At 46.6% G+C, this 26,604-nt stretch overlaps 1 protein-coding gene across 4 annotated transcripts in view; it reads right to left on the bottom strand.

Moving 5' to 3' along the window:
• The window catches only part of Snx9 (sorting nexin 9), an 88,155-nt gene that overhangs the window by 27,261 nt on the left and 34,290 nt on the right, over positions 1–26,604 (bottom strand). For 2 of the 4 annotated variants that reach the window (XM_039090760.2, XM_039090771.2), the window contains 9 exons: positions 20,459–20,545; positions 17,983–18,057; positions 16,329–16,454; positions 12,350–12,442; positions 8,859–9,027; positions 6,874–7,024; positions 4,608–4,692; positions 1,363–1,488; positions 1,143–1,260 (listed from right to left, as the gene is read on the bottom strand). In XM_039090760.2, coding sequence (XP_038946688.1) covers positions 1,143–1,260; positions 1,363–1,488; positions 4,608–4,692; positions 6,874–7,024; positions 8,859–9,027; positions 12,350–12,442; positions 16,329–16,454; positions 17,983–18,057; positions 20,459–20,545 — 1,030 coding nt within the window. The remainder of the gene's footprint in view (positions 1–1,142; positions 1,261–1,362; positions 1,489–4,607; positions 4,693–6,873; positions 7,025–8,858; positions 9,028–12,349; positions 12,443–16,328; positions 16,455–17,982; positions 18,058–20,458; positions 20,546–26,604) is intronic. The other 2 variants (XM_039090763.2, NM_001127637.1) reach the window with 1 other exon arrangement.

Here is a 26,604-nt window from a genome sequence, read left to right as displayed (position 1 = left end):
TCGGGCGTGTAGTTTTTCCTCTCTACAGGTCTTCAGCTGTTCCTGTGGGCCTGTGTCTTGAGTTCACCAGGCAGGTTTCTTGCAGGGGAAAAGTTGGTCCTACCTGTGGTTCCAAGGCTCAAGTTTGCTCGTGGGGTACTGCCTAAGTCCTCTCCGCGGCGGCAGCAACTGGGAGGATCTGCGCCGCTCTTTCCGGGAGCCTCCGTGCACCAGGGTTCCAGATGGCGTTTGGTGTTTTCCTCTGGCGTCTGGATGTACACAGAGTGCAGTCTCTTCTGGTTTCCCAGGCGTGTCTGCCTCTCTGAAGGTTTAGCTTTCCCTCCCACGGGATTTGGGTGCAGAGAACTGTTTATCTGGTCTGTTTCCTTCAGGTTCCGGCGGTGTCTCAGGCGCAGGGGTCCTGCCGCTCCTGGGCCCTCCCCTACGGGAACCCAGAGGCCTTATACAGTTGCCTCTTGGGCCAGGGATGTGGGCAGGGGTGGGCAGTGTTGGTGGTCTCCTCCGCTCTGCAGCCTCAGGAGTGCCCACCTGATCAGGCGGTGAGGTCTCTCTCAGCGCACAGTCTTATTATGGCTGACCCACTCCAGACCTTACCAGAAGATTTTGGGGACAGGACAAAGTGAACAAAATGGGAGCCTTTTAAATACACAAAACAGGCTGTGGCACTGATGAGTGATAAAGAGTGAGGGATAAGCTCGACTCTCCCTCAGAAATGGGCAGAGGTGCTGGCTGCTCCACGTGCTACACACACACACACACACACACACACACACACACACACACACACACACACACACACACCAGCACAAGAGCGGCAAACCTTGTCTCTTGTTTGGGTCTGAAGATTTTGTTTTCATTTTAGGTTGTTCAGATAACTTTGGTTTTCCTAAGGTACCATTTCTCACACTTAAAAAAATGTACTTTTTTTTTGGTAGAAGGAAATAAAAACAATGACTTTTCTAGAATCCGAGGTGTAGACACAGCTCTGAAAGTAAAGCCTGCCACAAGTTTCTATTATGTCCAGGTAACGCCCACACTCATGCAGTCTCCTCACAGCGAGTAGTCAGCACTCGCATTGCCCATCAGCAGGATGCCCTGACCCTAGCTCTGTAGTCACACTGAATGGCACTGCTCAAACTCACCTGTGACCTGCTTGTCTGGAAGAGAAGGGATCGGGATGGCGGACCCAAACTTAACCAGGAGACGTTCATATAACCAGTCAAAGTGCTTATATCTGTGGTTTACAGATCGATTAGTGTTCTACAAAATAAGGGAAAGAACCAACAGCGTTACCAATGCCAAGGTCTGGGATGGGAGAAAAGGTAAGCTGCAGCCAGCTTCGTTTAAAGAGCAGGTACTCACAGTGGGTGTTAGCTGATACTCAATGTAGCTTTTCAGACCGTACATTTTGGAACCTTTCCGGGGATCAGCTACCACACAGTCAAACGTAGAGGTAGGATAAACCCACATAGGGCCATAATCTCCAACCTGAGCAAGAGACAGGACAAGATGATTCTGTGACACAGCTGCAAGAGAGCAGAGCCCAGCTCTGTCCAGAACTGGCAGTCCTACAGCAGCCATTCTCACGCCTACTGCAGAACTCGCAGTTCCATACGGATGCCACTTGTGCTCCTAGTGAACCTGTAGACCATAATTTAAAGGTATTTTTGTGTGTGTGAAAACAGAACTGTACATGTCAGGTTCTGTCAGTGATGTCATACACTCAGGTTTGGTACACTCTCCTCTGGTTTGTGATTTAGTACAGGGCTCACTGGTAAAACAGTTTTCAAACAAGTAACTGCTCTATGATGATGCTTGGAGCAGTGCAAAACTGGCCACAGCCTGACAGCCATTATTTTAGCCATGGTATGTGTTGGGGTGTTTGTTCTGTTCCTCAAAGTCAAGACCCAGAGCTGGGGTGGTGGCACACAGCTGTAATCTCAGCACTAGGTAGGCTGAGGAACAGGAACCTTTGAAGCACAGGCTAACTACTTTCCCAGGGTCTCCTGTGCTGGTGTAGAAACACAGTAACCAGTTCACTGGTTGTCTCCAAACAGCGAGTCTGCCAGGACTCCAGGACTCCTATCTGATGCCTGCCTGTCTCTCCCCACCCCAACCCCAACCCTGGGGCCCCATCCTTTCTCCACCTGTGACAGACATACAGGTTCAGAAGGTCTGGAGAGGTTCCTCAAACTTGAACTATTCTCAGAGGTTTGCCTGGGGTTGGGTGAGCTCCACACAGGGTGTAGAGAGCTGGAATATCAGTCTTGAGCTCTGATCATCTCTGCTATCTCGAATCTGTTTGCTACCATCCTGTAAAATTGCATCCAAGGCTAGAGAGGTGGCTATGGAGGTCCATGAATCCCGAAGCTAACACTCGGGCTCGCAGCAACTCTCCCTGCAAGTCTTGAGTTGGCTCTGGCCCATCAATTCCCAGATGGACAGAAAGGGCAGTGGGTCTTACAAAGAACATACAAGGAGATGGATATGGTGGTTTATGCCTGTAATCCTGGAACATAGAAAGTGAAGACAGGACGGTGAGGAAATCAAGGACTACTACACGGAGACCCTGTCTCAAAAATAAAAGCAAAACCCCTCAAAAACTAATCAGACAAAATAAATGGTACAAGTCCTTATCGCCTTAAGAACAAACAGGTTGTCTTCCTGGACTAGAACAGAAAAATAAAGTGAATTTTGTAACTTGGGAAAAAGGTAAAGAGCTAACATATTGTCTCCAAATGGAGCAGTGTTTCTAGCAGAGACCCACATTCATAAAGCAGGCAGTGTGCTGCTCTCAGTACCTCTGACAGTCAACAGTGGTCCTCGCTAGCCCAGAGCTCACTCTACAGGCCACTCCACAGGCTTCAAACCTGTAGCAGTCCTTGTGCCTCTGCCTCCTGAGAACCAAGATTACGGGCAAATGCCACCATGGCCAGCTCTAAACAGGTTTTTAATCTTGCAGTGAGGGAAAGCATGCTGAGCAGTAAAGGGAACACAGGGAAGAAAACAGATGGGGCTGAGGAGAGACCTGTGCAAGCTGAGAACTCCCCAGCAAACAAGGCACGCCGGGGGCAGGAAGAATGCCCGTGTCTCATTCTGTGCAGAGGTGGAGGAGGAAAATGCAGGACAGGATTACCAACTCAGGAGGTGGCTGAGGACTGCAGACGACTAATATGGCACCAAAGAGGTCTAAGAATACACAGTTAAGCTGCCTCAGGGGCTGTGTCTAGGAGGTTCTGCTAAGCCTTCAGTACAGCACCTGAGGGCCTGTCTTAGCAGCAATCCTTTGTGAAGAGGACAAAGGGCAACAGCCTAGGTCCCCAAACTTACCAGACCTTATGTTATCAGTGAGTAATTAATGCTAGTTTTCAGTCTAAGCACAACCTGGGTTTCTGTCTTTTCCCCCCCATCTCCTGAAGACTCAATGGCTTTCCTCTTTATTTTGCCATGTGAGAGGCTGTGCCACTGGCCTGCCCACAGGTTCATGGGTCTACCACTTCCAAAACTCATGGACAGTGCACATGCTGGACCTCTTGTTCTGTTCCATCACACCTGTGACAAATTCCACATGAAAGTGAGGGGCAGACCTCTGGCTCTTAGTCCCCTGAGCTCTAAATTTAAATGAGAAGTGTATGTGGTTTTTTTTTCCCCAGCCTGGTATAAAGATTCAAATCTTCTTATTCAGAAGATAATCACAGCAGGCGCACTTTGGAGAGACAAATGGTCCAAGGGGCTTTGGATTGTACACTTCTATTTGGAGGTTCCTAGAGTTTGAAGTTTTCACAGATGAGGGAAAGTAATTAAAGGATCCATTATCATCCCTGGTATTTTATCATGCATCCTCTGAAGCCAGAGATTACAGCAGAAGGCTGGTGGTTCCTCCTGCTCATCTGCAACCACGGTGATTACATCCCAGGCTTCCCTCAGCTACATTTAAGTCAACAGGGTTACAAAATAGTCACAGCTCTTCCTGCCCCCTACAATTTCTCTTGGGAATTCACTAGGTATTGCCTAGATAAAAAACGTATTAACAATCAAAGTAAGGGATGAAACCAAAGAGCCTTTGCCATATTATATAACAATCATCTCGCCAAGACAGATTACATTGTTAACGGTGCCATTAACTCCCGGCTTTATATGCTAGCCCCTTATCTTGAGCTGACAGTTGGTTGACTGGGGAAATCCTATTACCAGCACACTGGAAAGCACCTTATCCTAATTATGGGCTGCTACTTTCATCAGGGTAGAAAACTAACGACTGAGCTGAGCCCACTGGCTGGATAAAGAAGGCTGGTATGGAACAGAATGTAACATGTGCTGTAAGTCTTAGAGTCGCTGACACTTTAGAAAAGAAAATGTACTGAAATGTACAAGTGATGGGTCAACATTAATAGTTGAAAGATAGAAACAGGGAAAACTGAGAAGCACTGACAATTATTGATTTATGCTGATTATCCGTAGTACTCCTAAGGACACATTATCAACTATCTGGGACAGTATACGTGTGCTTAAAAATACTTCCAAAAAGACTAATGTTCTTAGCGTAGGTATTATATAAAGAACTTTAATTAGAGATAAAGCAAACAGACAAGAATGAACAAACTTACAATGATGGGGATTTTCTCTTTGGGTTTTGCTAGCTGCTTGGCCAACAGGTACTGCTCCATGCCAGGTTTTGCAAATCCAGGGAATCTGTTCATGAGGAAAGTCTTGTGAGTCTTTGTCTTCACAAAAATTCAATTCTCACCGTGTAACCTGAACATACCAGTTTTAACCCTGTTCTGTATGTAACTGGATAGCCAGTCAGCCACTCAGTGAAGCCTGAGTGGGGAGGAGGGCATATGTCTCTAGCAGGCGTGCTGCACACAGGCACTCTGCCTGCCTAACCACGCCTGAGCAAGCTGTCACCACTAACGGAGTGAAGGGCACACATGAAGACAGTCCTTCATCCCCCAGTGCAGCATGGCGATCTGAGCTGGCTACCTGTGGCAATGGCCACTCGCTAACGCCTTCACATCTATGCCCAGTAATTACTACTAACTAAACAGCAATCTATTCACTTTTGAGCATCATCAAGATGTGTTCTCACAATGCTTCAGTGTATTTAAATTTCCGATTTTTCTTTCTGGCACAAGGCTTATGTTTATAGCCAACACATAAAATGCATTGTTGAGTACTTCAAAATACTGCTCCAAAAAGAGACAGAAGTCTTGGAGATACAGGTTCAAATGAGCCCGAACTAATTTGCTTTCAACCTGGAATGATATTTTAGAGCACAAAAAACCCTCTAACTAAAGCCAACCGTCTTGCTTCAGAGATGAGGGATCTGTGTCAAACAGGCTATCAAACCCGGGGAGCAAGTGTAGAGCGGAGGGAGGGCGCAGGGCTCCTGAGCTGGCTCCTTTGTTTTGCTGTCTGTACTTTTCAGAGGACTCAGAGACAAACCACAGGTAAGAGGGCTTTAAACACATTTTATACTTAGGCTGGAAGAACAGCTGAGAGCAGCACCCATCACCCATCTTCCTGAGAACCCTGAGTCTAATGATGGCCATGACTAATGCTATTCTGCACACAACTAGGCACAGAAATGGTGCCGGAAGCCTGGAGAGGCATAAGAGAGTGTGGTCTAAGCTCCTTTAGCACATGTACGTAAAGAGACTATGGAGACCTTGCAGGCCCTATGACCCTAGATCAAGACTTTGATCCTAATCTCTAGATAGATGCTAAACACCGGGCTTTCTGGAAAAACAAGTCAGACGCAAATAAACACTGTTTGAATTGTGAATTCACTGTGAATTGTACAACTCGAGTACAGAGACAAAGTATTGACAGTTCAGGATACATTTCCTAAGTATGACTGCTACTAACATCATTCCTTATGCCCTTTCCCCAACCCCCAGATCCCTCGGCAGTGTCCATATCCACAAGCAGTGACTCTCCAAGTTCCTCAACAGTACTGTGCTTTAGCTAAGAGAACTCTAAGTGAAAACACACATCAGAAGCTCATTCCACAGTCTAGGAACTGTGTTCTGCACCCTGAGAGTCTGGACCCTGATTGGCCCAGCTACACTGTACCCACGAGGCTCCAGCTTTCCCTGCAGTGAAACAGACATGTCATATTCTACCAGGGGATCTGAGGGTGCTCATGAACCACTCTGTCAGTGCCTGCCGCATGGGAAGTGACTGATGAAATGGGTAAACGTTGAGAGAGCTGTCACTAACATTGTTTTTTAGCTTTCAGTAGCTAAAAATATTTCTTAATAACAATTAATTTTATTGATGAATTACTATATCATGGTGTTTATAAGTAAAAGCAATAAAAAGCATTTGAAGGTTTTGGAGGCCCAGGCTAGCTTCACACTTGCATACACAGCTGAGGATGCTCTTGAACCAGCTTCTCCTGCTTCCGCCTGCCAGATGCTGGCACTGCAGGTGTGTGCTGCTGTGCTTGACTTGAAGACGTTAGAACTAAATTAATACTTCACTTATTAACTTCGCAAATCTGATAAAATAAGCTTCTTATCGAAGATTAAAGGCCAAACAAGACTCCAAATTCAGAAGATTACTCAACAAAAAAAAGGTCAAGCTCTTACATTACAGAATGTGTGTGTGTGTGTGTGTGTGAGTGTGTGTGTAGGGTGTGTGTGTCTGTGTATGTGTGTGGTGTGTGTGTAGGGCATGTGTATGTGTGTGTAGGGTATGTATGTGTATGTAGGGTGTATGGGGTGTGTGTCTATGTACGTGTGTGTGTGTGTGTGTGTGTGTGTGTGTGTGTAGGGTGTGGGGGGGTGGGGTATGTGTGTGTACACGTGCCCTGCTCATCCCCCCCCCCCCCCAAGGGTGTCTGCATCCTCGGCTCCCCTTTGCACTTACTTGTTAAGGGGCAGCTTCATGGAAGAGGCACCCGCACGGCTGTTTCCCCGCTGGATGCCCCCTGCTTCAGCTGGTTCTGAATCCTTAAAGTAAGGTGAGGAGGACTTGGGGTCGTCCCAATCTTCATCCCATTCATCATCATCACCAGTCGCTACAGGTCGGAAAAACAAGAAAAGCAAGGGGAAAACAGAACACCATATGTGAGAAGCTTAACTGTAATGACTGGTGCGAGCCCGCAGGCTTGGAAGACGGGGGCATGGACTGCCATGTGGATCTGAAGACCACAGGCTTTGCAGTCGGCCTGCAGACTTGACTTACGAATTCTGCCCTTTTCTCTGAATGCAAGACACATCAGAAACAGGTTAAATAAAGCAGCCAGGGTAACAAAACCCTGACAAGTGCCTCAGGTGACACAATGGATAGTATCTTCAATCAGTGGCACTGGGAAAACCATATCCACTCACAATCATAAAGCCAGCCCCTTACTATAAAGTCATCATCATATATAAAAGTCAACAGAAAGTCAGGTACTTAGACATTAAAACTGCAAACCATAAACGTCCCAGAGGACAACGGAGAAAATTCCTCGACACGCCCTTAGCACTGTGCTTGGGTGTCACACCAGAGTCGGGCAACCGCAGCAAAGCTAACAGACAGGGCCACATCAACCAGCAGGCAGGCTCCTGCACGTAGGAAGCAGCAATCGACTGGTAATCAGGCACGCAAGGATAGTTCCAGCAGGAACTATCAAGGATAGACAAGATAGTTCCAGCACTGACACAAACATCCTTTCTTGGGGGGGTGGGATATGTGTTATATATGTGTATGTGCATGTGCACATCTGTGTGTATGGCTGGTGCTTAAGTACATGGAAACTGGGGGCAGCATTGGATACTGTTTCTTAAGAAGGCCATCCATCTTTCCTTATTTAAATTTTACTTTTGTGTTCATGAGTACCAAGTGCATGCAGGGCCACAGAGCCCAGCAAAGGGTACTGTGTCTTGGAACCGAAGTTAAGAGAAATTGTTAGCTGCTGTGTAGTATTGGGAAATGGAGCCTGGTCCTCTGTAAGAGCAGCATGCTTTTAACCGCTGAGCCATCTCTCCAGGCCTGGCCACCTCTTTTGGAGACAGGGAATGTTCAGTGAGCCTATGGATCAGCCTATGTCCATCTCACGGCTACCATGCCTGGGGTTTTTAAAGTGGTCCCGTCCCACTAAATCACTGAAGTGCTTCTCCTTCAGTAAATCTCTCCTCTGCTTAAAAATTCATAAGCAGAGCTTCCTGACCCAGCCTCATGTTTTGGCCTTTCCTGGATGACAGAAGTGTCTTCCAATCCACAAGACTCAAGGTGCAGTCTGGGACTGAAGCTCACCACCAGAAAAAAAAAAAAAAAAACAACAACAACAACAAAAACAAAACAAAACAAAAAAAAAAAACAAACAAAACCAAGCCATGGAGGGCTGAAACCTGAGAATCTTCCTGTCCACCTCATCCTCTGTGAACTGGAAAAGGGCTGAAGATGTAGTAAATAGTTAGCCACACCAATGGGACTGATCTCCAGAAAACTCTCTGGGCTGCAGGATCAGTGTTTTCGCTGGTGAGCATGTGCAGATGCTGGTAGTGGTAATGACCTCTGGTCAGTCTGGTACACCCCAGGTATGACAGGAGAGGGTCTGGAAGCACCACACCTTGCCCATGTAACCTCCTCATCTGAATGCTTATTGTATCTCTTGATTTACTCCATGATAAATTGACAACAGGAAGTCAAGTGAGTCCTTGAGTTTTGTGCACTGTGCTAACAAGTTCATGAAACCTAGGGAGGAGCTCCTGGGAGGGAAGCACCCATGGTTCCAAGGAGATGGTGTCAGTACTGAATGAGACTGTAGGACCCTTCACCCAAAGTCACTGTGCTGTGCTGACTTAGAGGAAAGCAAGGTCAGCTTACTCCTCAGGCCTGTCACTCAGGCAGAGGTGTCCCCTCACCTGGTCCTTGGTAGGCCTGCGGATGGCCGAAGCCGGTGTCCCAGTTGTTGGCACTGCTGTTCCTCTGAGCGCCAGCCCCATCTGTCCTGGTGCCCCAGGCATCAGAGCTGTCCCAGTTCCCAGATCTGGGAGCATTCCAGGCTGACCAGGGGTCACTGCCACCACCAACCTGTGTGGGAGAGGAAAAGGAGTTCTTGTGATTCCTACAGGTTGTGACTCCACTTAGCTATGGGTCGACAGGGGAACTGAGAGCAACACAAGGGCTGGTACAGTCACTGGACATGGACCTAAGTCTCCACACACTAACCCAGGGGAGAACACGGGAGCACGAGATGAGAGATGGGTCAGCTCCACTGAGAGCACATCCTCCGACATCACCTGGAATGCCATTGCATGCTCCTGCCAAGGCTCTCCCCACTGACCTAACTGCTCTAAAGTAGGGACTCTAAGTAGTTCTTAATTCTCACTCACAATGAAGTAATACACGGTAAATGGAAAAATTCACGTGGAGTTGATCAGGCCTGCCGCTTTAGAACGTCTACCCGGACACACGGTAAACACCCTCCTTGCTCTGTAACTCACAGATCATGCCTGGCCCTTTACCTAAGCCCTGCTCCAACTAAATTTAGCACTGCCCAACATCCAGGAGCAACATATTCAATATATCTGTGTAAAAGTTTTCCTTTTCAGCCCTGTTCCTGGAATGATGACTCTGAGACTAAAATTTATTAATAAATGCCTGAGTCATAAGCTTTGCTTGTTTGCTGACTTGCTCATAACTTATCCCTTTTACTCTAACCTGGGTTCAGTGACGTGGCTGCTTTCCTTTCCTTGTCTCTTCAGAGTTCCTAGGGCGAATCTCCCAAGTTCAGCTACCTGCTGATTGGTTATCTCTCCCTCAGTCCTGGCCTGCTTCTTCCTCAGTGTCTTCCCTAATGTCTCCCCTTTATTCTACCCTGAGTTCATTTACCTGCTGCTGTATGTCCATCCTCTCCTCAGAGTCGCTGCTTGAATCTCTGTTCTATACCGAGTTCCTCTACTACTGCTTTACGTCCTTTCCTCAGCATTCCCACGTGACTCTCTCCTTGATTCTAACCTGAATTCATCTACCTCCTGGTTAGTTACCTCTCCTTCAGGCCAGTCCTGGCCTCCTTTCTCAGCATGTGGCTCTCAAATCTCCTGCCAGATGTCCCACCTCCTATCTCCTGCCTCTGCTCATTGGCCATAAGCTTTTTTTTATTGGCAGGTGATACTTAGATTCAAAGACCTTGTTACGTAAAAGTTATCAAAGCATCCTAAGACACAGAGGAACATGCACTCTAGCTGTATGACAGGGAGCTATGGCCTGTATAACATCCTGTTTAACAGGTGGATATTTCAAGCCATCCACTGAAAGAACTCACAGCATTAGCCTTGCATCTGACTGTCGCACCAGAAGGACCGAGAATGAACTTGGGATGGCCACTAAGGTAGCAGTGGCAGGCATGCACACAGCACACTCATGCATCTATAACACAGGAGCTATGCTCATGACAGAAGCAGTCAACGTGGTGTCTAATAAGCTAGCTTCTGAGAAGTACATCTCCAGGTGGTGTAAGTATCAGAATATGCTTAAACAAACCTAGCTATTCACCAATGCTATAGTAGATAAATATATGATATGGCCTACTGCCTAGGCCATATTGAACAAAACAACACAAGATGAAATCAGGTAGAGAGAGAATGATTCAATTACAAGATGCAGCACACACAGCATGTCTAACGTAATGCCACTGCTGGGGGAGGCAGCAGAGGGTTCTACAGCAAACTTCTTTTTCAAGAAGTAGATGTAGACGAAAGCCATGAGTTATAAAGAGTGGCGAGGGGTTGGGGATTTAGCTCAGTGGTAGAGCGCTTGCCTAGCAAGCGCAAGGCCCTGGGTTCGGTCCCCAGCTCCGAAAAATAGAAAAGTAAAATAAATAAATAAATAAATAAATAAATGGCGAACAATAAACCAGCAAAACAATTGTTCATCCATCATTATGCCCTCCCATGCATAACCTAATCCACACTTTTATGCGATGGGCAGCAAGCCGGTCGAGTAGATGTGTTTGCACCAGTGTCACCACATGTGCATGCACAAGCAACATCTTCTATTATGTATACCTATCTGTCATGATATCACCAATGGGAATGTTTAGATCCACTCCCATCTTATGAGGACACTCACATGCAGTCTACCACTGACCCAAACAAGGGCTACTCAGTGTTAAATCACAGACTGGGTGACAAGGCCAGAATCCTGGCCAACTAGGTGGATTTTGAACTGTTTTGTAACTATGGGGCCAAGAATGTTTCACATGGGTACAGTGACTGAGAACTCAGCCCCTAATGTTGACCTAGGCGTGGATCCCAGCTTTCCTACTGACAACGCACTTGCATATGAGCAATTCGCCCTTCTTAGCTATGTCTTAAAAATGGGATCTGTAACACTGATGTCCTCAGGGCATTTGTTAAGTATGAACCGATAAGTGCATACAGTTCTGACTGAATACGGATTCAGCAGAGCTATCTAAGCATGGGGGTTCACCTGAAATAGAGTCAGTAGAGTTATCTGCACATGGGGTTCACCTGAAATAGAGTCAGCACTTGATGAGGCAGAAAGCCTAAGGGTCTGACTGATACGGCCTGCTACTTAGCAAGTTCTAGAGGTTGCCTGGCTACACTGCGAGACCCTGTCCCAAAATAATGAAACCAGCAGTTCACTGAGAGGTACACCTCCTTTTCCAAGCTATGGCAGGAGGGCATGGAGAGAGCTCCACAGGGCGTAAGTGCCAGGTCACATTACTGGAAGTAGTTTTAAATAAGGAGATGAAACTAGGCATTAGGACACTTCTGCTAGTTAAAGATCTGCCTCCCTCAGGTACCCAGAGAGGAAGAAGGCAGCAGTGTAATCCTCACCTCATGGTGAAGCTCAGTGGCTACCCCCAGTGCTCAGGCTTTGGTAGAGACACTTTTGAGCTTCTAAATGCCAAGAGCATAATGTCTCCAAAGTCTAATCCCAATGAAATAAGCTGGCCTCCAAGATCTGTGCGAAAGATCCTTTGGCCATCAATTTATTTGCTCTCAATCCACCAACCCCTTTGTCATGAAACCAGCCATGTAGTAACCCACTCTGTTTCTTAGTTGAGGCCTCCACTTCCCTAGCCTTTCCTTCCCCTTTCCCTCCCCAGTCATGCTCACTGAGCAACACTTTCTACCTTCCCTTCCTGGTACCAGGATCTGTTTGCTCTACTGTCACTCAGAGCCAAACCCTTCACTAGATCTCACTACACAGTCAGGTCTCAGGAAGAGTGTCAGCTGACAGCCTGCGGCCCCACCTCCCTAGCAATCACACTGCCTGGCCAGGCCTGGGAGAGCGTCTTCACATTACAGCATATGGAAAAGCATTCCTCTCAGGGTTGGCTGGTAAATGTTTACTTCTTCATGCAGTTATTCATGTCTCAATTTACCTTATTTATGGAAGAAGAAGGAGAAGAAGAAGAAGAAGAAGGGGGTGACTGGCTGAGACTTTCAACACAACCAACCTGAGCCCAAATGTCCACCTTAAAATAAAAAGGTATTCAGTGAGCACAGGACAATACCCAGCAAAGATTTTAATCAAAACCAGCAAACTCACGGCACAGCCAAATTCACCAAATGCTACCTACTCACAAAGGACACTGACACCGGCAGAGAGCCAATGCTGCCATAGTGTCCCGACTCTGCGGTAGTGTGTTGCATCTCCCCAACCTGTGCTTGGCACCACAACCAAAATACTACCGATAAGTACAAGTTGCACTGGAGTGGGGCAAAAACATGCACGCCATAGCTAGCAAGGCACACACAGCCAAGACTTCCAGATGTTAGAATGTTAAATCTAACCTTTCAAAAGCACCAGCTGTGGGAGGGTCCAACCAGGATGCTCAAAGCTGCCCTATTACCTCAACACACACACACACACACACACACACACACACACACACACACACACACACACACACACACACAAACACACAAAGTGAGGGACAGAAAAGGCCAGCCACTCAGGGAACTGAGAGGCAAAAGTACACGTCCTACAGTGTGAGCTCTTGCTGGAATGTGGTCGCTGACTCTTCCTGACAACTTTGGAGCCCAAGTTCCAGGTCCACAACTCAGCATGGAATGATCACTGGTATCACTTCTATGGTGTGAGGATCAACTCTTGTTGAATGGCACCATTCTCATTTCATAGATGTAAATGAATGGAAAATTTGGAAGTCAAGGCACAGAAAAGATAATCAAGAAAGACTGATGAGACCCAGTTTACACTCTCACCCAAGCTAAAAAAATGACAACATATATGGTCTGTTTTAAAATCACTGGGCACCAGGCAATGAGGGGCGGTGATCCTGAGATACCGGAAACAAGAGGAGGACAAGGTGAGATCTACAAATGCCCCATTCCCTGCCTGGAGAGACCCTGCAGAGCCCAGTGGTCTGTGACTTGTGGAGGTGGAGCCTGGGCATGGGGAGGGCTGTGAGAGCTTGAGCTGTACCCAGGAAGCTCTCGGGGTCTGCAGAGAAGCAGGAAGTCTAAAGTTGACAGCTAATAAAGTCACTGTTTGAGGAATGTCTGCAAGTCAGAGGAAGGATCACGAGAGGAAACGTAGCACAATCTTCCACAGCAGGAAGCCTCACAGTGCACAGTGTACTAGCAGGGTTCATTCAGTAGCAGGGCAAAAGTATCCCTAAGTGAAATATTCCTGTTCTCACTCAAAAAAGCTTAAAACTGGAAAGAAATGGACATTTTAAAATAACTTCTCTTTATCACCTGGTTCAAAATATTAACAAGGGTGCAAAATACTCAGCACTACAAAGTAAAATCCCAAAGTCTGGCATCCAGTAAGGAAACTACAAGGGAGGAAAAAGCAGGGGAATATGACCCACATCAAGGGGAAAGAAAAATCAGCCACTGAAGCTGACCCACTCAGAACAAGGAAGCAAGCATTCATGACTTATGGATGTAGAGGACACAACCTGAATGAACTCCCAACAGGAGACGATAAACACAAAGAAAACAGCAGAGCTCCAGGGGGCTTAAGTGCACAGAACAAACAGGAAAGAAGAAAACCCATTAGCTACTACAGGAGGCAGCCATAAAACAACTTAGTTTGAAAACTAGCAATTAAAGAAAGAATTCTGTATTTATCCTGCACTCTGGATTAGGGTAGCTAGCTAGCTCCCTGGGTGATACCAGGAGGACTGACTGCACAGAAGAAAGCCAGGCCGGCAAGCACGGCAGGAAACCAGCAGTGATTCAGACATGGGAGCAAAAACAGCAAGCTGTCATCAGCACAGTGAGCGCTGTCCCGTTCATCTGCAGATTACTGCTGGACCGAAGGAGAAAATACAATAGAATGAAGGGAAATCATCATCCAGCTAACCCAGGTATCACTGGTGTGAACAGAGGACTGACCAGATACTGTGTATTTTGATGTGATGTAACTTGAAACATTGAACTTCATCTAAAGTGCACGTCTAATCTGAGCCCATGCAGCCCCCAGCTCTCATGTTCATGCAGTTGTGGCTGAGAATGTGGCAGCCGCTGGCTACGCAGTGCTGAGTTCTCAGCTGACAGCATTTCTATTCTGTTGTATTTTGCTCCCTATATACACCATTGGGCATCTTAGACCAGTAAGAAGCTCCTACACCTGATTACTAAGCTGAACCCACGGGACAGGGGCCTGCTGGGAGAGAGGCTGAGACCTCACTCATCTCTGAGTTCTAGGGTACGTTTAGGGTACTGTCTCTCATACATAGACACAAGAGCCACAATTTTAGGAGAGGCACAAAGGGAGAAGGGCTTTGGCCACCATGACTGACTTTCCTATATGTCTGAGCTTGGGAAGACTGCCTAAGTAGATCATGACCGAGAATTAGTGAGAATTTCTCTGAGTTGGTTTTCTCCAAACTAGCAAACAAAGGAAACATTAAAGTATACAATGCCCAGGGGTGGGCTCCGCTCCTGTGGCCGCTGTTCCCTTCAGAAAACATTTAAAGGTCAGCACATTCAATGCAGATTACTAGTTTGGGAAGTCCACTAGGAAACCTCCCTAGCCACAGGCCAACCACAGTTTATATTAGTATCTAGGAGGAGAGGCTCTGTGTGCATTCAAGGCTTCACCTCTGTACACACATGGAGACCTCCCAGGTCTCCACTGATCCTGCTGCCCCTCGGCCTCTCCTGGGGGGTAAGCAGAAGCTGAAGCCTAACAGAGGGTTCCTGCTAGGAAGGAAAGAAGCCATGGAGGGAGAGAGTACAGGACTGGGTAACTGCAAAGTTCAGAGCATGACTCAAAATGAGTAGAAAGTGAGTGTTTTTTGCTTACAACAGGAAGGCTGTTGAGAGAAGGTGGGATGTCTTTTCTCTTCATCTCATCCACTTAACTAAAAAAGTATCCAACATTTCTCATTGAGTAAACATTTAGTAGCCACGTGTCTAAGTATCTGACATTTCTCATTGTGTAAACATTTAGTAGCTGTGTGCTACTGGACCAGAAAGTGATCCAGGAACCATGCAATATGCTCTCACTGTCCCTCCTAGAAGGGGCATTTTGACCAGAATAACTGGAGAGTTAACTGTTTCTCTTAAAGGAGCCAGAGGGCACAAAATCCTCTCGTGTGAAAACTTAACCATTTCAACTCCGAGCTTAATCTCACATCTACAGATGGGTTTCTGATAGAAATATAAAATATATAATATGGACATTTTCTCTCTTATTTTGTTTTGTTATTTTGAGACAGAGTCTAACAATGTAGTCCAGGCTGGCCTGGACTCAGAGAGATCCATCTGCCTGTTTCTCCAAGCACTGGGATTAAGGTGAACGCTACCAAGCCATGTTTAAAATGCATACCCTCTTTAAAACATGAGCTCACACTAGTCCGTTCTACTTAGAGCCACAGCACTGAGGGAGTGTTGGTGCCGAGTGCCTGGCCATGTCACTTTTATCTGTACTGCTTCTAAGGGCGATGGGGGCACCTGATATAACAGGAGGACCTATGACAAAGTCCAAAGCAGAAACTGGCCTCCTCCATGTCTGCTTCCTTCCTCTTTGCAGGCCCTCATTTTGGAGAGTATCTGACCTTTTAGGGGTCCATACCCATATCCTGATACTCTGAAAAGCAAATCTCAACACGCCATCTTTCATTTTATTACTGGTTTTTCAAACAGTCTTTAGCAGATGTTTCAGGTGAGGTCTGTGTTAATACCCAGCAGGAGCACCACACCCCCTCATGCCACACCCCCTAACCTCCAACCACCACATACATACCATGCCATACCCATCCCCCCAACCCCCACCAGCGCACACCCCTCGCACAACTCTCAGGGAGCAACAGAGATGCTGCACATGTCTCCCCTCAAGCTCTGCTCTCAGGAAAGGCAGCCAGATGTAGCGGGAGGCGAGAGTACCTGGTTATTGCTGTTGGCAGAAGATGAGTTGGCTTGAGCCGTGCTGGCTGACAGCGAATCAAGGAAAGCTTGGTCGGCCACCGAATTTCCACAAGAAAACGGGTCTTTTCCATCGTTGGGTAAAATCTGAGCAGAGGAAAGAACTGTCATCCTTTCATGACTCCGCCTTGGTGGAAGCTTACAGAGGCAACACACAAACTACCCTGGGGAGGGACCCACACTCTCACAGCTGTAGGTCTTCCTCTAGGGACGGCTTCTGTTGCACTCTACAATTTTAATAGTTTTACATTTATGTTAAACACTCTTGATTATTTTTCCTGAGATTTTTTTCTTTGACTTTTGTGTAACTTAGATTGCTTAGTTTCCAAATATATCGGTATTTTCCAGCAGTTCTTCTCTTATTTATTTGGAGTTAAATTTCGGTATAGTCTAGAAGCACTCTGTGATTGGTTAATCTACCTACCTACCTACAGACACACATGCATGAGAACACACACACCACACACACACACACACACACAATGCGTTGACTGATCTACCTATCTACACACATTCTCCCTGTGTCCCCCGCACCCCTCTGTTGGGTAGCTGTGCTGGGTGGGAATCAAAGCCAGGGCAAACAGTGTGGCACTGAGCTGCATGCCTGGCCCTCTTTTCAAAACACATTGTGTGTTTTACAGTTCCGAACACGGCTTATCTTAGTTCATGGGCATCCATCATACCCTGTTGGTGAATGGTCTTGCTGGTTCAACCATGTTCTTAGCCTATACTCTTTAGAAGCAAACACTTGTATAAAAAGAATGAAAACCAGCGTCAACTGAAATCCTTATGACCCCTCTTGGCTGTGACCATTTTAGGATCTTAGATGGGCAGTGCATAGAATCAGGGCAGGATCTGAACCTCAGACTTTCAAACTGTGTTCAGGGGCCTATGAACTCTTGGCACTGTACAGACACAACTATGGTATGTGTGTGGACACTCTGGAAAGGGAAAAATTCCTACTGACCTCCAGAGAGTTTATGACTCCTTACCCCTCCCTTTTAACAGAGGACAAGAGAACACAGACAGACCCCTCCCTGCTTTGCTGGTGGTCTCAGGGAAGCTTCCGGCCAGTGGTTTTCCAGAGGTAACTCTGTCTATCACCCAAGAGAGCCAAGTGCTCAGGCTTGAGACCTACAAGCAATCAGCAGGGGGTGCCAGAGAGCAGGCTCTGAAGACAGTTTTGCTGCTGAAGTAGCTAGCTGTGTCTCAGGGTCACCTGCAGGACTTTGGGGTGCTATCCTTTATACTGTAGCTCAGTGTCCCATTAAAGACATCCTTGTGGCTCTGAAAGTAGCAGACGGAAGTGAGAAGCCTGCCCCTTTAAGGAATCCACTGAAATTCTGAGAATTAATCCACCTCAGAGCTCTGGGCGGCAGCTACTCTTGGAAGGAAGTTAATGTAAACATGTTTGTAGCTTAGACCCATTGGTAATCTCTCTCCTTATTTCTCCTTCAATGTATTTTCCATGTTTTATTTAATTACTGCTTACTATTTACCCAATGAAATTTTACTTTTAAGACAGTTGCTGTCTTCCTGGCAGTCTTTAACTCAACAACTGATAAAGAGAAGTATAGCGAAGACCAGCTTAGCTGATCAGTGGGTAAGTTCTTACTTCCACGTAGTCCGTAGGAACGAGCCCCTGCTCTCCCTTGCTGTTTTTTCCTTCCAGCCATCCTCCACCAACGTTCTAATAAAAAAGATGAAGATATAAAAGTTATGGTTAGCTGTAGAAATTCAGCTTTCAGAATTGTTACAAATTTATAATTTTTACATGAAAAACATCAAGATTTTTATGACAATAGAGCTATTACTGCTCAATATTTTATGCATTAAAATTTTGTTTAGAACAGAAATAATGTAATCTAACAAGACGAACTAAGCTCCAAGAAGTGATTAAACTCTTTTATTTCCTTTGTGCATGATGTGCATGTACACATGTGGAGACCAGAGGCCAAGAACCTCAGGTGCTCTTCCTTGGGCACTGTCCACCTTTTAAAAAAGGTAATTACTCGTTTATTGTATGTACACATGTGTGTACATGTGTGTGTACACGTGTGTGCCCCTGCTCACGAGTGCCATGGCTGAGTGGAGGTCGGAGGTCAACTCGGGAGGTAGGGTCTCTCCTTTTCCATGTGAGTGCTGCGGTCATCAGCCCAGGTCGTCCAGCTTGGTGGCACTGGCTGCACCTTTATCCACCAAGCCATCTCATGGGCCCCACTGTCTGTTTGGAAACCGTCTCTGGCCTGGAGCTCACCAAATGGGACAGGCTGGGGGCTCAGAGAGGCCTGGGAACCTACGTGGCTCCACCCACGACCATGATGGCCACCAAGAGGCTTTGTCATGTGGTTCTGGGATTGAACCCAGGTCCCTATGCATCTAAGGCAAGTGCTTTACCAATGGACCTACCTCCCCATTCTTGAGTATATTTTCTATAACAAGTTATCCCAGAGAAACTAGGAAATGTGAAATAATTCCAGAGAAAAATACCAGGAAATATGAAATAATAAAAAGGGTGGCTATGGAAAATGTGATCATGTGTAAAAATTGTTACAAGGTTGACTGCGGTCAATTCTGTGTCAGGACAATATTCTAGGGAATTTTTCAAGTTAAAAACATTTAAGTCAGCAATTAAGCTAATAGGATATGTGATAATATTAGGAAATTACAATTTTATGAAATGGCTGGAATGTACTGTCATTCTGTCTGAAAATCAAACCTATTTCTACTTGTTAGAAATAAAACCTGGAGAGCTGGCTCAGTGGTTACAAGCATGCAGTACTCTTAAGGGGCAACCACAGGGTGGTTCTCAATCATGGCCCCGGGAGCTGGTGCTCTCTTGTGCCCTGGCACCGAGACACAGCTAGATAGCTGTGAGCTTACGAGGTCTGCTCAGGCTACCAACACTATGGACTTAGCATAGAGGTCCAAAAAGTAATGCTGCAAGAATAATCTTATTATGAGCCAAAAGGAGGGGCTCCCGAGTAGCTGGTGAGAGGCAGAGAGGCCCTGGCAACCGAGCAGCTTCCTGCCTCAGAGGCAGTCACTGCGCCATGATGAAGAGCACTGGAGAACAAGCTTCAGACAAGGAGCCTCGGGCCAGAGACACAGCTGCTAGTGTGGAACCTAGGGGCTGTGGTGGGGACTGGGAGGACAGGCCCAGGGGCACAGCAGAGGGCTGTGGGGCCTGTACTCTCAGTGGTGTCTTGGGGGGCAGATGAAGACAGGGAGCAGCAGTGGCTGCAAGTTTTGCTCATTTTGTAACTATAGAGACTGAGTCTCCCTCCCATCTGCTCTTCCCCCTTCTGAATAAAATAAGAGTAACTGAGGTGATTTTTGTCAGAGCTTTATTTCAAACAGCTTTCAACTCATAATACTGCTAAAGAGTTTAAGGATGATTACAATAAAGTTGCACATAAAGAGTGCAGTGACTACCACAGAGATAACAGATCACTGCCTGAGAAGATTTAACAATGGCATTGTTTACTTCCGAGCAACAGAGATCACAAAAGAAACTCAATGGGTTATAAAATTGTATTCTTTAAAAAGAAATGAGCTAAGTCTCCAACAGAAGAGCCTGAACTCAGGGATCACACAAATGCGCAGGGAGGGAAGGGCAGAGCTGTGTGGCCAGAGCTGCCCATGCACACATGAAGATGGTCTCTATGTGCACAAGTTCAAAGACGGTTTATGAAGACGGAGAACTGTGCGGCACACAGCGATGCGGCCCTGCTGGGAGATAAGTGAACACACACTACTTTCTGGTGATCCTACTACAGGGTGAGCTTAGACCAGAGAGAGCAATCAGTAAACTAAGCTGTTTAGGAACGTCAGCATGACTGCTTATGTACAGAGACACAGCCCCGCAGAGTAGGGAGAAAACCAGAAAAAAAAGGCGCAATAAATTCAGTGGCACACTCAGCCATATGTAGGGACCAAATGTCTCTCGGTGCACATGCAACAACTTCTCATAGCATCAGCATTTCATAAGCAACAGCTGAAACACTGATGTGGGCTGACGAACTTAGGAAAAGGAAGGCGCCAGTTAAAGCAGGTCTACAGAGCTGTGAGTTCGCTGTGCTCTTACCTACCGGGTTTGTGATTGTGATGATCTCCCCTTCATTGACTGTCAGTTCATTGTTTCCAGGTTCAGCAGCAAAGTCATACATGACCCGAGCCTGCAGGGGGTGGATGGGAAGAGAAGTCACAAATGTAAGGCGGACACAGATCTAACAACTGTAAGCACAACTGTGTGGACCTGACAGTGCCTGTGGCTGACCAGGAGAAAAGGAGACAGCTCAGGACACCTATCTCCTTCGGAAGCCCGATGGCCCGAGCCCCTGCACATGCTGCATGTATAGAGGTTGATCCTAAAACACAATCCCAAACACACCTGCTTCACTAAGAAAGAAAAAGCCTCACCCTTCATGTGGTCAGAAACAGATGCTGGCCTTGGTGACGGGGTTGGCAACTGGTATTCAGGAATGGAGGCATTGCATATAGGCACGCTATGCCACATGCTATGCCTCATGTAGCACATGAGAGAAACTCTTGTGATTCCCCAGCCCAGGAGCTAGCCCCCGGGATGAGTTCGGAGCTCACACAGCAGACGCGGACGCTCTTCCACACAGTGCAGTGTATGCTAGCCAGGTCACCCGAACAGCTGTGATTTTCAAACTTTCAAAGTGGAAAACCTACTTGCCAAGCATGTGCTAGGACACAGGACAGTGCAGCTACACTCACTTAACCCATCCTCAGCAAACACCCAGCGCCCAGCACGGAAGGCCCAGCCTGAGCTTCAGCACTGCCTTCCTTTCAGAGCTGCTTCAATCCAACTGTTGTAACAGAGACGGAAGACTCACCAGTGGTGACATGAGATGAGAGGGGCCACCATCTTGAAATACATAAAAGATAACATAAACTATTTGTGAACAAGCCATACACCAGATATTTAAAACTGTTATAGAATTTAGCTGGTGCTTCAGAATGTTCAATGGAAAATTTCCCCACGTTTGAAATTTTTCCTAAGAAATACTGGAAAGAAACAAATGGCAGTGTAGTCTATCAGTCAAGAAATCCCATCCGCTGTCCCCTGGGAGCAAGGAAGGGGCTGAGACAGGCTAGGGGACAAACACTGCCGGTCTACACAGACCACGACAAAGGACAAAGAAACCACGTGGAGGTCCTGTCCTCACTCACACAGCTGCACAGTGGATAGAATTCTGCTTGTCACATTGTGGGATATTTCTTGAAAGCATGTCACATCAACCTCAGTCCTCTGCGACATAAATGTGAGAGGCCCTGCGGAAGGAAGTGAGCTTCCTTTGGAGTGCAGCCCAGTGTGCTGGCCCAACTCCAGGCTGGAGAGCAACCTGCTGCTTTGTGGCTGCTCCTTAAGATGCCTGCTGCATTTGTCAGTTCAGCTAAATCCAGTTGGTCCCCAGATACAGAATCCTGAAGCCCCTGTTTAGTAGGTGAAACTCCATAATCCGGAAGGTAAGGGTGACACAGAAAGTGATGGGTGGAAACTCCTTCATACTCTAACATTAATTAGTGAACAGCATGTGTGCCCCTTAAAGCTCATGCCAAGCTGTCATCCGGGTCAAGTGTTGGGAGCAAGAACCTAAGGGAGTTACTGCCAGCTCTCAGAACACTACCACAAAACAGGCTTCTCCGAGAGGGCTCACTCTCCCCAGCTTTTCTGCCACATAAGGACCCAGAGTCCTCACCTCCACCTGACGCACAGAAGTAGGGCTAACAGAGTCTCCACCTTTGACTTCCCTGCATCCATAGTGCTGGTAAAATAAATTCCATTCTTTGTAAGTTGCCTGCCTTCCAGAATTCTGTTACTGCAGCACAAATGAACTAAGACACCCACAGGAAAACTGACAGGCAGCGTGGACATGTGTAAAACACATTTTAAAAACTAGAGATGTTTCTTAGAAAACAGAATGGAGAGAAATTTATGAGAACAAAAAGATTTTAAAAGCATATTTTCAAATAAGCATGACCTGTCAGTAAAAAAAGCACTGGCCATTAAACCTAGAGGATAAGGTGTATGTAAGGCAGGGAACTCTCAGCACTGAAGCCCTGGGTTGGCTCATCACTCAAGCTTCTCTTCCCTCTGCTAGTATTGGTTCCTACCTGTTTCTATATCTTCTCCATTGTCACTCTGCTCTTCTCTGACCCATCAATGACAAGATCTAAAAAGATACACACGGGACTGAGCTCCAGTGTCTACCGTCTACTTCCTATCCATGCAGCCTCAGTTCCTGTGTCTACTGTCTACTTCCTATCCACACAGCTTCAGTTCCTGTGTCTACTGTCTACTTCCTATCCACACAGCCTCAGTTCCTGTGTCCACTGTCTACTTCCTATCCACACAGCCTCAGTTCCTGTGTCTACTGTCTACTTCCTATCCACACAGCTTCAGTTCCTGTGTCTACTGTCTACTTCCTATCCACACAGCTTCAGTTCCTGTGTCTACTGTCTACTTCCTATCCACACAGCCTCAGCCCAGTGTCTACTGTCTACTTCCTATCCACACAGCCTCAGCCCAGTGTCTACTGTCTACTTCCTATCCACAGAGCCTCAGCCCAGTGTCTCCTATCTACTTCCTATCCACGCAGCTTCATCTCCAGTGTCTACTTGTGTATTTCCTATGTGGCCTTTGAAAGAAAAGACTTGGTTTTTTTCCCTACACCACCTCTTCTAATGTTATTCACATTCTGGAGCTAAGTTCCCACAAGTTCCTGATTAGCAGATAACTTTATGCTACAGAGTCAACTTAGACTACCAACCACTATCCCGTCAATAGAAACTTCACAAAGCATATGTGAGGTAAATGGCTGTGGGCAGTAATCTAAGTCCTAGGAAAGCACAGTTGACAGCGCTCTCAAATGCCCCAGATCCCGTGACAGCAAGTACACAACACCTGCTGCTGCGTGCACACCTCTTCTGAGAGAAGAGGACATAAATACTCCTTCTCCTTCACCTACACTCTTCATGTCTGTTCCACGTTATCTATCTGCCCCATATCACCTTCTTGTGTTCCCTTCTGGACCCAAATTCACTACATGTCTCATTGGTAAAGAACAACTAAGGCCCTGGATTTGATCCTTATTCCCACACACATACAGAGAGTAGGAGAGAAAGAGAAAAGAGGGCAAGAGGAGAGAGACACTAGTAATCTTAATACAAAACAAGTTATAAGAAACTGCAACACAGGGCTGGTGAGACAGCTGCAGGGCTAAAGGTGCCCGACACCAAGGCTGAGGACCTGAGCAGTCCTTGGAGCTCACATGATAGGTGGAGGGAAGTGACTCACTCACGTTGTCTTTTGACCTCCACACACATGCCATGGCACAGGTACCTTCCTAAATCAATCAATCAATCAATCAAGATTAGAAACATCTGTACTTCATATCAGATTTCTCCTAGTACAAAAAGCGTTTGTATAATTCAATAAGTAGCAGCCTAACAGGACAATGGGCAGACAAGCACACAGCTGAAGAAAAACACAAATAGCAAATGAACATCTAAAATACCGCCCATTTCTCAAACACACGACACTCACTGATTCTGTGGTAGATTTTGTCAGATTTTCCTTTATTTCATCCTTTAAACATCTACCAGTAACAGATATAGAGGTGTGTGTGTGTGTGCAATTATTCTCCCCATCTTTACAAACAGAAAAGAAAAAAATCACTCATCTTTTATATCTCTGCTAATCTAGCAGGTGGAGAATGCTACACTAATAAGGTTTTAAATATTCAATTATTCTTTGCTGTGGCTGGGCTTCTAAACATCTCGTCATTGAAAGCGTGTGTCAGAGCCTAGGAGGAAGCAGAGCTCTGAGAGGTGGGCTCTGGTGGGAGGCAGGTCACTGAGGATGCATCCTTGAAAGAGACTCCAGGACCCTGGTCTCATCCTCCTCTTTTGTTTGCAGCCCATGAGGTGAGTGGCTTCACCTCAGCACACACTCCTATGGTGAAGAGCTACCTTGTCACAAGCCTAAAAGGAAGAGAACCAGCCACGGCCCAGCACCTCCAGATTGTGAACCAAGATAAGTTTTTCAGGTGTTTGTTATAGAGACAGCAGGCGCGCTGGTCGGGATGAAGATGGGCCCCATAGGCTCATAGACTTGAATGTTTGGTTCCCAGCTGGCAGAACTATTTAGGAAGGACTAGGAAGCATGGTCTTGTTCGACAACGTGTGTTACTGGGGCTGGGCTTTGAGGTTTCTCTTTCATTCCAGGGTGGTGGTGGTGGTGGTGGTGGTGGTGGTGGCGGTGGCAGCAGCGGCAGCAAATCTATTACCATTATTTTGCTAAATGGACATAGCATCAAGCCACTGTCTACATACATCTCTTTACGTCCATAAATTAATGCAACCATCACACCTTCCCACACTCCTTTCCCTCAAGGCTCAGAGAACACCATGGAAGAAGACTGAGAGACAGAAACTGGGGAGGATTAGGGGAAAAGGTGTCTTCTGGACATGAAAAGGGCCAATGTGTCCATGAGCTCATGACTCCCTGTAGTTGAAGCCAGGCAACACTGCAGCATGGACGTGGGGGGAGGGGCCCACAGGCTAAGGACCTGCTCACAGTTGATAGCTTCCAGGGGAGGGAGAGTCCATTTCCTCACGGGGTGCAGTCCCTGGTAGGTTGTCCATACTCCAATGCACAGCCTTCACCCATGCATATATGAACAGTACTAACTGCATCCAGTAAATTATAAAACAGGAGGAGGAAGAGGAGGGAGAGGAGGAGGAAGAGGAAGTAGTAGTAGTAGTCAGAGCAGATGAACTGGGGCAGAAACGTGGTGGAAGCTAGGGACTTACAGGAGAGTGGGGTGAATATAAACAAGCATGTACCTACGTGTGTATGTATGTACACATATGTAATAGTCTCAAAGAATCAAAACATGTTAAAAAGAACCACTAAGAGTAAGATTAGATTCGAAATCACACTGAACCGACACTGTGAGAGCGAGAATGCTTCCTGCTAGTGAGAGCACAGATCTCCCTCTCGTAAACACAAAGCTCCTTGGAAGGATGGCGATTATCACCAGGCTAAACTGTCCCTGCAACTCTCCTTTTCAGTGTGTGTGTGTGTGTGTGTGTGTGTGTGTGTGTGTGTGTGTGTATTTTTTTGTGGGTCTTCAGGACAGGGTCTCCTATATACAACAAAGGTAACATAATAAAGTTGAAAAACAATCCACTTTCTTAGCCAAAGGGCACTGGCACTAATAGGTGGGGCTTCATTTGTTTTTGAGACAGGGTCTCATGTAACCCAGTCTGGCCTCACATTCTCTGTGTGCCTGAGGATGACCCTAAACTTCTAATCCTTTATCTCTTGAGTGCTGGGATAGCAGGTATGGGATCAAACTCCAGGCTGAATGCTTGCCAAATGAGCCTTCTAGCAACTGGACTGCATCCACAACGGCTGATAGACAGCGTTCAAAGTGTTTTACACCTGACACAGTCTTGCACATGCACTTCTCTACACCTACCCACAACCACTAAAAGTGAACACAAGATTAGCAGACAGACAGACAGACAGACAGACACACACACACACACACACACACACACACACACACACACACACACCTCATGTAGTTCAGGCTGGCTCAATCTCTTTATGCAGCCAAGGCTTTCTGATTGTGATATTTTCTTTCACCTACAGATCTGAGGCACTGCACATTTCTGCACTAGGGCTGTGTGCACAGTAGGCCAAGCTACAAAATGAGTTCATTGGTTTCTTACTTAATCTTAAGCCACTCCTATCAGCACATGTAAAACTGGTGTTTATCACTCCTTTTCTCAGCACCCAGGGTTGCTGGGAACACAACTTCATTTCTAGCTCCAAACGGAAATGTTGCATTATTTTTCCTGACTATAAAAGTATGTCTTTATTGCAGAGAGGAGACAGAGAGGGAGGGAGGGGGAAGTTTAAAGCAAATGCCCAAATCCCCAGCCCCAGGGATAAGTATGGAGCAACCTAGTGATTAGGAGCTGCCTTTAGGCCAGGCAGCAGGTTCAAATACCTACTCTACCAGCTCAGTAGCCGTGAACTTGGCCCATTTCTTTCCGTTCTTCTCTCAGATTCGTCAAGAATAAGGTAAGGACAGCAGCATGTTCCTTGTGACTTGAGCGAGATGAAGTAATAAAGTTAAGGTACAGAGTACTGGCTCAGCAAGCCAGTAAACAGCAGCTACTGTGCCCTTCAGTT

This window comes from Rattus norvegicus, chromosome 1 (genome assembly GCF_036323735.1).
Source record: "Rattus norvegicus strain BN/NHsdMcwi chromosome 1, GRCr8, whole genome shotgun sequence".
NCBI lineage: Eukaryota > Metazoa > Chordata > Mammalia > Rodentia > Muridae > Rattus > Rattus norvegicus.
Note: the sequence above shows the minus strand (reverse complement) of the source record. Positions and strands in the feature narration are given on the sequence as shown.